The 11,455-nt window shown below is 35.5% G+C and overlaps 1 protein-coding gene across 10 annotated transcripts; it reads right to left on the bottom strand.

The window, feature by feature from the left end:
- Positions 1 to 1,546: 1,546 nt before the first annotated feature.
- Positions 1,547 to 5,297, bottom strand: LOC121240631. 10 transcript variants are annotated; one of them, XM_041138115.1, is made up of 5 exons: positions 4,932 to 5,292; positions 4,483 to 4,634; positions 3,774 to 3,850; positions 3,432 to 3,500; positions 1,547 to 1,997 (listed from the first exon to the last, which is right to left on the bottom strand). In XM_041138115.1, exon 5 carries the CDS (start codon positions 1,984 to 1,986, stop codon positions 1,606 to 1,608), a length of 381 nt encoding a protein of 126 aa, XP_040994049.1. In that variant the 5' UTR covers positions 1,987 to 1,997; positions 3,432 to 3,500; positions 3,774 to 3,850; positions 4,483 to 4,634; positions 4,932 to 5,292; the 3' UTR covers positions 1,547 to 1,605. The 10 variants fall into 10 exon arrangements, with proteins under 10 accessions (XP_040994049.1, XP_040994045.1, XP_040994044.1 ...); XM_041138111.1 differs by lacking the exon at positions 3,774 to 3,850 and having other exon boundaries at positions 3,432 to 3,510; positions 4,932 to 5,297; XM_041138110.1 differs by lacking the exon at positions 3,774 to 3,850 and having other exon boundaries at positions 4,932 to 5,293.
- Positions 5,298 to 11,455: the final 6,158 nt, after the last annotated feature.

Here is an 11,455-nt window from a genome sequence, read left to right as displayed (position 1 = left end):
ATTTCTTAGGTCATGCACTTGTTTCATAGTTTAGTAAAAATTAAAATTTTGTTGCATTAACTGCTAAGGCAAAATATGTTGCTGCGGGTAGTTGTTGTGCTCAAATTGTTTACATGAAGCAACAACTTGAGGATTTTAAACTCATGTACAATCGCATTCCAATAAAATGAGTTAATACAAGTATTATAAATCTTTTAAAGAACTCAATACAACATTCTAGAACTAAGCATATTGAAATTAGATATCATTTTCTTCGAGATCATGTGCAGAAGGGCAATATTGTACTAAAATTCACAAGCACACACGATCAGTTGGCAGACATTTTCATAAAATCTCTGCCAGAAGATAAACTATGCATGATTAGAAGAGAAATATGAATACTGCATGTCATGAATATCTGTTAAACATTTTTATTTTATTATATCAAACGACTTACAAAAATTTGAAACTTTTAGCCTCATTTTTTAAGCGTTTTTGTTCTTCATATATCAACATGTTATCATTATCTAAAGGATTAGGCAGTTGAAATGAAGAGAGAAATAAGGATTTTAAATCCTTATTCTCCTGTTTTAAGTCTCCTATTTTTTTATTAGACTCCTGAACATGTTGTTGAAATTCATAAATGTTCTCGTTAAGCTTTTCAACCTTACGAGTTCTGGACTGCAATTGCCTGGAAAATACAACAATGGATGATGAGTATCGAATATCGAGACTCACAAGTCCACAAATGGCGTCATCATCTAATTTGTTAGTAAGATCATTCTCTTGTTGCATCATAACACATATGGTAGATGCAGAAATAACTTGTGGACGAGCTGCAGAATAATACCCCATGTAGCGAACATGATGATTGTTGGAAGAAGATTGCCAAGCCATTAAAAGAAATGTGGGGAAAAGCTTAGAGAGTGAGAATGCAGATGGATTATAGAGAGCAAAAAAGATTTGATGCGAATTGTTAATAGTTTGACGATCAAACACTTTGCTCATTTGGTTATGGTATCCTCTATCAAGAATTTTCGACATGGATCTCCTCCTTTTCTTGCTCTGATAAGGATATTTTCCTGCACAGATTCTTCCATCATCAATACAATTACTGCTCATCCGTATAGAGTCACCACTCCCTGTTGAAAAGACATGAGAGAACCTCAATAAAGGGAGAACCTTGAGAGGAAGATAACAACATAAAGCACAAGTGGCTCTCTCTCTCTTTTTCTTTTTTTTTTTTCTTCTTTTTTTTCCTCTCTCTCTCTTCATATCATCGGTATGCCAGGTTGAAAAAAGATAACGTCTTGCTCATATCACTTCTAGTAAACGGAGGTAGATACTTTTATTTACTGGTTTGGAAGGGGTGTGCCTCCTCTGGGACAACTAGACTCAATCAGGCCAATAACACCTCAGAAGGAAGATGACTATGAAGCATTTCATTATGCTCGGTAATAATAGCTCAGATGGCTTCATTAGTCTTCCACAAAGGTAACCAGAATCCAGAGTAACGAGACTGTCTTCAGATGGTAAATAGAATAAAAAAAATTTAAAAGACGAGAAAAATCATAAAGATCTCTTCCATAAATTATAAGGGGAGAACCCGGAAAAGGAAGGAACATATCAGTAATTTGACCTAGTATTGTCATCCTTATCATCCAGAATAAGTTTGATCCCATTGCTTTTAAGAGCATTGACAATGGCCCATATCTTGGTACGGTTTTTAAAGCCTTTCTTTTCTACTTCCTTGTTAACATCAACATGAATCCCTCTTCCCTGACCCTCTTCAAGACCCTCCACCCTGAGTCGCATAGCCAGCACCTCTCCAACAACTGCTGCCGCCTTGGCATTGCAAGACCGGCCACACTCAAGTGATCCCTTGATATCGTGTTCCACTGTTGATGCTGTTACAACAATCCGTCCATTATTTCTGTCCACGACATTCGCTGTGATGTACTTTATTGATATGAACAATCGGAGCACATACCGCTTTAAAACCGTCATCCTTCAAAGTCCTGATTTATTGTTAACAATGAGCCAATTAGATTTCAAATTGCATCTGTCAGAAGATTCTAACCCTAAAAACATTACATCTGAATTTTCTGTGGGCTAACCAAGCCATGAACATGGTCCACAGAGGAACTTTAACAAATTAATCATGAAACTATTGTGGGGGCATTGGCCACATACAATTTCTATTCCAATCTACTAAAGTGGCTCCGAAAAAGAACTAAAAGAATACGAAAATAGAAGAAAAGGTCTTCTAAACAAAACTTACAGTTGTGGCAAAGGTTTGCAACATGAGCCGACAACCCTACTCCTCCTCCCCACCCCCCCCCCCCCCCCCCAAAAAAAAAAAAAAAAAACCCAAAATAAGAGCCCGAAAAATCGAAAGTACAGAGGATGGAATTTCAATGAGAAAATCAGAAATTATAACATGGCTAACATATATATTGCACTAGAGCGACTCACATTTGCCAACAACCAAGAGGTATGAGGATAACCCTGATTGCACCAAAATAACAACACCCTAGAGCTGTAAGGTTAGGCCTCTTTTTTTTTTGGTAATATTTGATTACTAGAACAGGAATTTGGCAATAATAATGGAAGAAGAGATGCCAAAACAATCGGGCCAAACCAAGATCGATAAGGAGGAAATTAAATAAAGCTAAAAGATATTTACTGGATCAGATGATGTTTGTCCTCAAAGGCTCTTATAATGAATGCTACCTTAACAAAGAATCGCGTAAGCATCAGGGTGCAATAGCAACATATTAAGCTCATCTTGGATCCACCAAACTAACGTTAGTGGCAGGATATAGAAGAACTTGAGGGAGAGGTCCAGCTAATCTCGCACTAGGGCTTTAGGTTGCTGTGTCTTCCCTTTTTTTTTTTTTTTTTTTTTTTTTTTTGATCAGTAGGTTGCTGTGTCTTCCTAGTGATAATGTAATATATTCACTTCCCAAGTCCCAACCAACTGGATCAAGCTAAAGAAAGCAGATTAAATGATCAAACCAGATTATTGGTAGACCATTAAAGAACTTGACAGCTCCATGTTCACAAATCAAGTTCAAATGCTTGGAGGAGAAATACCACATCAACTAATTCACTGATTTGCTCCTAACCACAAACAATGATAAAGCTTTTGAATTGTGTATCATTACACTCATATGCGGCAACAACAGAGGTACAACAGGAAGGGTTGTGGATAGTAATAAATATTTTCAAAGACAACCACTGCAACAAGGTAGAATAAACAGAACAAACAATCAAATCAAGTCAATGGATTCGTATATAAAAGTAAAAGCAAACAAAAAACAAACAGAATGATACCTTACTTCGCCACCGGGAAGGCCCTGGGGGGTGGGGAGACATATAGGATTCATCTTAGCGTATAAAGGCTAACAAAACACGTAAAGGAAGGAAAAAAACAGAAAGAAAAATTGTACCTCAGATGCTTGATGGGCTTAGCCTTTTCCTTTATTCACTCAGGCTTCTGAATCTCAAGATGTCAGAAACTGCACGAAGCTAACCAAGCTACCCATCAGAACTTCAAAAGTTATACAAAATTAGGCCAATATAACTGGTGGTTAATTTAAAAAAACACAAATAAAAATACAGATTTACAATATGAGTTTGAATAAAGGATTCTGGTCAGTTTGACCTTTCAGATTAATAATTCCAAACCCTTCTCCATCGAAAGAATAAGAGGACCGTACGTATAAACATATAGCGTACACCAAAACAGATAACTCATCATTAAAATCCTCAGTTTTTGGAAATGGGCTAACCTATGTATTTCTTAAATGAGAGCTTAACCACCCTTTCTCAGAAATTCTGGAACTCATACTAACAGGAAATTAAAACTCTATTCAAGATAAAGCCCATAGTAAGAAACAAATTTAAAATCACATGGATTTGACAGATGAAACATGAAAGGAAGAACAGGAAATAGAAATGAACATTCTAAAATTTAGACCGCTAGATTATCTGTAATCAAATTCCTACGCTCAAACTACTACTATGCAGAATCTTATTGTTGGCAGCTACATAGACGATTTATGAAGCGTTTATACATTTACATATATATATTTATATAAAGTTCATACTTGATTGATAAATTACAGCATAATTCATCATCGAATTCATCATCTATCAACTAAAAATTCTAATCTTAGGCAAACATAAAATTCTAATTTTTCAAATTTAATAAGAACACAGCATTACTTTTTATGAGTTTGAAGCAGAACCAAACATTTATGACTTGTGAGGCTACATGCTTGTTTACATCGTGTTTACTTGTCACAATCAGATTAGCCCCAATTAGATATTCAATTAACCAGATATCTAAGACAAATGAACTATGAAGGGCTGCATTTGCACAACCGAACCCATGAATGTTCTATCAAATCTTTTGAATTATCTGGCTTTAAAGGAAACCTGATAGAACATATATTCATATTGAAAAACAAATCAACCCGTGAGAATTACAATGCACACCTGAGTTCCTCCAGATGTGGGATGGAAGTTCATCACCCAAAGCAGAGAATAGGACATTTGGCTACAACACATAGCTATTACATAATGAAATTCCTAGAAGAAGGTACCGAAGAGGATTTACATTGAACTGTTCTCCATCATGGTAATCTTTTCTGAAATTAACAGAAAGATCTAAGTAATCCAAAGATATTAAGCATAACTAACTCTCATTTGCAACAATAATTTTTCCCTTATTTTTCACTGTCATCTTTCACTTAAGAATACTTAAAATATGTAATATCTTAGGAGCATGATTTGATAAAATTCTCATATTTCCTGATTATCATCAAATAAACAAAAGAGTAGTGTAAAATAAATCCCATTACAACCGGTAATCCAAAAATTAAACCACATGTCAGTTCAGTGATCGTAAAACTCCATAAAAAATTCATGAAATAAAAGTATTCAACCTTGCTCCAAATTTATATCAGCAACTGAGAGAAGCCGAGACGTGGTGGAATCTTGGAGAGCAACAGACCGCAGACGGGCAGAGGGAGGGTATGGCCACTGGTGTCTGAAAAAGAAGAAAATTGCATATGGAGAGAGAGAGAGAGAGATTGCTATGTTTACCGTGGACGATGGCTAGACTAGAGCAGTGGTGTACAAGACCGCTGGGTGGGTGGCGGCACAGCGCACGTTGGATCGGGAAAAGACGTGGCTACAGTTGTGCCATGTGTGGCTGGAAGTGCTAGCCGGAAAGGCTGTGGAGACTGGATCACTGGAGAGCTTGCCGATGTTAAGGTTTGGGTGATTTGGTCATCTCAAAGAGAGAGACAAAGTTAATGTTTGGGATTCAGTAGGAAATATAGCTTTTATCTTATACTTTTAATAAGTTTTATTATTAAAAAGATATTTAATAATTGGTAATCATGTATTTAAAATATTTTTAAAAATGTTACATTTGTTTGAAAAAAGATTAAAAATTTACTTTTTGAGGTAGAAAGGATAATCATTTATTTTTTAAATATTATAATCATATTCTTAAAAATTTAAAAGTTATAATTATCTGAAAATTGTATAGATATTTTCACTAATTGACAATCTTTTAAAATTTAAACTACATTCTAGATTATTAGAAAAAACAAGTTTAAAAAAAAATTAAAATTATTTTTCAAACGTACATTTTAGTTTATTTAAAATAAAAAGTACTTTAACATGTATCACCTAAATAATTTATTTTTTTCGTTCAAAAACTTTTAAGATTATTTAATTATTTTTTAAGATTCCTAACCCAATCTCAAACGTATCCAAACTTTTAGTTTTCCTTCTCTTGATGCGGGCGATTTCTGGAGCTTTGATTTGGGGTTAATCATCGAGCAATTGCAACCTAACTTGGTTGGATGAGTAAAGAAAAATTCTATTATCAAGCATATCTGCGTAAATTTAGTACATATTTAGAATTACGGTGGGAAATATAGTTTATCCCTTATATCTTAAGTAATAAGTTATACTATTAAACAGTTATTTATTATTTAGTAACCATATGTTTAAAATACTTTTAAACATGTTACGTTTGTTTGGAAATAAATTAAAAAAATACTTTTTAAGGTAAGCATGACGATTATTTGAATTTTTAAAGATTATTACCATATACTTAAAAGTTTAAAAGTTGTAATTATCTTAAAGTTTTATGGATATTTTTATCCATTGACAATCTTTTCAAAACTCGAATTATGTTTCTCATTATCCGGAAAAACACATTTGAGAAAAAACATCAAAATTATATTTTTCCTCAAACGTACTTTTTGGCTTATATGACATTAAAAGTTTTTTAATATATAACACCTAAATAACTTAATTTTTCTATTAAATAGCTTTTAAGACTATTTATGAACTTTTTAAAACTCTTATCGCAACCCCAAATAGGTCCTTAGTAATATTTACATGACATAGTTTGATAATGTTAAAGTTTGAATCTTATAAAATAAATTTTACTATTTAAATAATATGAATGATGTGTTTACACCAACTTCAGCGTATAATCTTTTTAAAAAACCTTGAGAATATAATAACTCTTTAAATGAATGCAAAGATTTTCGTCTCATCCATTTAAAAAAAGTTGGCATGCATCTATTTAAATTTTTAAAAAAATATATATATTTTGCATGTTTAATGTACACTTGTCATATTTGTAGATGGATTACAAAAAGTTTCTTCTAATCTAATTGGAATGAAATCGTTATCCTTTAATAAATTGGCAAATTTATGAATCAAGTGAGGTTAGAGATAGTGTCATTCTTTTTAATCAAGCAAGTGTGTAAGTAGATGTGTGAGGGCCCTACCAACGCAAGGGGACAGACCACCAATGGAGGTTGATCGAATGGAAAGAAAGATGAGAAACACTCTATTGGTTTAGTGAAAAAAATAGTTGCGGGTGCTATAGAGTGTAACTAGTCCAACATGTAGACAAGCAAGCACATTGTAGAAGGCCTGGCAAATACATCACAACATGAGGTGAAGATGAGCATCTTGCCTCATGGTAGGTGAGCTAGGAAAGTAGTCCATCATCGTGGTGAGAACAAGGAGGTGAAGAGGCCAGTGTCCCTAATAAGACAAGAGGTACTTGCCCAAGGCTAGCAACGGTCAAAGGTAGACTGGAGCAAATATGGGAGCTTTCAAAACTATACGGAAAAGAGTGGCAGTGTCATATGCAAAATCCCATACTTCACCTAAAGGGTCACATCGGGAGTAGATCTGTTGAATTAGATTACGACTCGAGAAGTTATATCATCTAAACCCAAAGGTATGGCCTGAATCTACGTGGAATTCCCTCATTCAAGGAATGATTGAGGAGTTGGCAGACCGTAAGAAAGTACGTATCATGCCCTGACCGTTTTTCTGTCATCCTGCAGTACGACGGATGAGGCTAAAGGACTCCTATCCAAGCATACCTGGAGTCAGAATGACGTATGACAGTCTCACCTTATAAAAGGGATGTGGACATGGGACAAACTCTCACCTTTGAGATCCTAAACACCTGAAATCTTGTGGAGCTAGATTCTTCAGAGGGGTCAATGAAGGATAACCACAATGAAATAGCCAATCCAAAACTGTGAGGTAGGTTAGCTTCTAAAACAGTGCCGTGAAATGTAGGGTGAATATTGTATCTAAGAGACATTTGCATATTTTGTAACATTTCCCTTCTAAACATGAATAAATCTATTACTCATTATGTTTATTTTATGATCGTTTCCTTTTTTTCGACACTTTAAATATGTTTGTTGTTTACTCCTGACTTATGACCGGTGTGGATGTCGTCCAAAAGATATTTATAGCAAGCAGAGAATATTCGGGGTAGAAATAAGTGAAATGACCAGTTAACCCAACATGAACACGACATGATAAAAGCATGTTTGGATTTGAACTTATCAAGTTCGGATCAAAATGGTTGACCTGCTAAGACATGATTGCTTAACGAGTCACTAACGGGTCAACCCATTATAACCTGTTATGACTCGTTAAGAAAGTTGAATTTACATTTATATCCTTAGACCTAAAATTTAAAAAACTCATAAAACCCTAACCCAGTAACCCTACGGCCCTCGAGTCCATCAGTTTTCTCAAATTTCAACTTTTTAACTACTCAAGTGACCAAGTCTCATGCCACCCCTTAAACCAGTAACCCTTATAACATTAATATTTTATAATGTATGGTTATCATATTTGGGATTGTAACTTTGATATTATTACAATGTGTGTTTATCATATTTGGTACTATTAGATTTTAATGTTGGTATTTTTATTGTTTAGATTGTAATTTTGGACTTGTAGTTAGTTTTTTATTTTTTATAGATATTGTTTATATTTTAATATTTATATAAAATCAATCAGGTCAAACGGGTCAGGTTAGGTTGTGTCATGTCGTATTGTGTCAATCTATTTCGTATTCAGTAACAGGTCAAAACGGGTCGGGTCGTGTCAACCCGTTATCTTAATGGGTCATATTAGGGTTTGAGATTTTGACACAAAATCCTTACTGGATTGTGTTCGGGTTGACCTATTAAGGATAATGTACATGTCTTGGAACATGATCCGTTAACACGATTTGACACCCTTAAGCAGCACTACTATGGATTCTCATTTGATAGGTTCCTGTTTGGGGGCTTCAACAAGTATTCGCCCCTGCATCGGGAATTGGATCAAGATTAATTGCTTCTTAAGCTTTATGTTTTGGCTCTAGAATTTACTATTGAAAAGGAAGGGATGTTGGACGAGGTGGTGGACCTCTTTCAAGATATGCATCTCAAACCAGGCCTCCCACTAGCATTTAATGGATAGGTATTGATAGCCGATTTTGAATGGATAGATGTTGGGAAGCATAAAGATCGATTAATGTTCAGATTGCTATACATTATTTAATATAAATTATAATGGTTGAGCTTGGATAGAAGATTTTTATAAAGAAGTGAATATCGATGCCATTTATTGAACAAAGAGCGAACAAACAGCAAGTTACTTTGATCTCATGCAGGCCTATACTTTGGCTACTATTGAGGGGTTGGCCAATGAAGGCGACTCCTAACTAAACTTGTTTCATTATGAATGAACCCAACGCTTGGAAATGAAAGAGGCTGCCCTAAGCACCTGCCTGTTTTGACCCTAGTTCCCTTTCTCGCCTCACCTTATCCGACTTCTTTCTCACAACAATAAGAGAGAATGTCATGCATTCAATTTTTTGGGCCTTATGCACGCACACATCCCTTAAACACGGTTCCCTTCCTTTTTTTTTATTTGTGTATAGTAGCTAGACACCACAATATTAGGGATGTTTCTACAAGTCATTTTGAGATGATCACCTAAAAAACCCATTTTCTTTACCATAAGCAAGGCAAAACTAGGGATTGGCTTGGGGGAGTTCAAGTCCTAAAATTTCAAATTTTTTACATGAGGAAAATTTTATAAAAACTAATTTTACTCCAATAATTGTTATTATAAGTGTACTCTACCGTATTGAGTTATCTGGTTCCACCCCACCATAAGAACAAGAATACTAGCTCCTTTGTTTTGATTTTTAAACAAGTCTAGTTGCAAGATTGCTTATTAACATGGTGTTTATTTTAACACTTGTTTGCATATGGGAAGAACAACGAAAATTCAAGTAGAAGATCTATGTCTTCTATCAACAATAATTCACAAAAATGAGCAGCCATGCCACCCTACTTTTATTGAAGAGAAAAAATTGGATTCCACATTACAATATTGAATGTTATTATATAAGGTAGATTAGAAAGAAAATTAAGGAAACTTTCTCAAATGGAAACTTTGTTGACAAAATGAAATCTACAGGATGATAAATTGACCAATATTGAGAAGTTGTAATCTTTCCGAAATCACATTACCAATAAAAATTATTATGCTGCCAGGTTCGTTTGCTCATGGTTCCCTTCTGGTTTCTTGCATGCTACATCATATTCCCCCTCACTTGGAGCAAAGCTCGCCCTCGAGTTATGATTGGTGTAGAGTGGTTTGTTCGATGGATGGTACTCGAAGATATCAGCTACATTGAAGGTGGAGGAAATCGACATATCTTTAGGGAGCTCAATTACATATGCATTATCATTGATTTTCTTAACAATCTTAAATGGTCCATACTTTTTATTCTTCAACTTGTTGTAAGTCCCTACTGGAAAACATTGTTTGCGAAGATGAACGATCACCAAGTCTCCTTCTTGAAAGACCTTCACACGTCTGTGCTCGTCAGTTGCTTCCTTGTTCTGTGAGTTGGCTTTCTGCAAATTAAGGCACATCCGAATGAACCTGTTGAACTCATTCTGTCGTGTTCTCTACTACCACACTTCATCGAGGGAGCTTCGGAAGTGGGACTAAATCCAATGTATGCTTCGGGGGTTGGGTGTAAACAATTTCAAATGGAGTCTTCCCAATCAACCGGTTAACCACGTTATTAAAAGCGAATTCCACTTGAGGAAGGCATACAAACCTCTACTTTTGTTTATCTCCTAAAATGTACCTGATCATGTTGCCCAATGTATGATTGGTTACTTCCGTTTAACCATCCATTTGCAGATGGGAAGTGCTACTATACTTGAGGTTTGTATCAAACTTCTTCCATACGATGATCCAAAAATGGTTAAGGAACTTGACTTCTTGATCGGAGTTGATTGTTTTGGGAACTCCATGAAGTCGCACAACCTCCTTAAAGAAAAGGTGGGCAATGTTGGAAGCATCTGCTTTCTTTCGGCAAGGAATAAAATGGGTCATTTTTTAGAATCGATCGACAACTACAAATTTACCCACGTCCCACCTCAACTGGGGCCTATAATAGCGCTCAACCACTACTGCTATGGTCTTGTTTCTCCCCATATGACCCCCCCCCCCCCAATCCACCCTCATGTTGTTCACTTACCAAGTGTTCACGTAGTGACGTCCATGGGATGCATAGTTGGTTGCCCCAAAACAAATAATCATCTTGGATAACCAGTGATTTCGGCCTATAGAGTGATCAAATGCTCTCCTCATCGATTGAGAGCGTCAACAACTATATTTTCCTACCCAAACTTGTGCTTGTGGATCATAGTGAACTTTTGTATGAATGTAATCCACCTTGCATGCATTTGGTTCAAATGGTTTTGAGAGTTTATAAATTTTAGGGCACGATGGTCACTGTATAACACGAATTCCCACTGATTAGGTAGTGTTCCCAATGCTTCAATGATCTAATGACGGCGTAAAATTCCAACTCATAAGTAGTCCATTTGCACCTAGCCTTGTACAATTTTTCACTAAAGAATTCTTCAGGCTGCCTCTCCTGTAAGAGGACAGGTCCAATACCGATAGCCAAGGCATCACACTCCACCTCAAATAGCTTCTCGAAATTGGGCAGTGCTAAGATAGGTGTTGAGGATAATATTTCTTTGACGACAACGAAGCTCACATCTTGGTCCTCACTCCCACTGAAAACATCCCCTTCTTCTTA

Source organism: Juglans microcarpa x Juglans regia, chromosome 7S, assembly GCF_004785595.1.
Source record: "Juglans microcarpa x Juglans regia isolate MS1-56 chromosome 7S, Jm3101_v1.0, whole genome shotgun sequence".
Lineage (NCBI taxonomy): Eukaryota > Viridiplantae > Streptophyta > Magnoliopsida > Fagales > Juglandaceae > Juglans > Juglans microcarpa x Juglans regia.
The sequence above is the reverse complement of the archived record's forward strand: the minus strand, read 5'-3'. Positions and strand labels throughout refer to the sequence as shown.

Bases quoted from the DNA above. Each gene is read 5' to 3' on its own strand.
- LOC121240631 (XM_041138111.1), bottom strand. From the start codon at position 1,986: ATGACGGTTTTAAAGCGGTATGTGCTCCGATTGTTCATATCAATAAAG.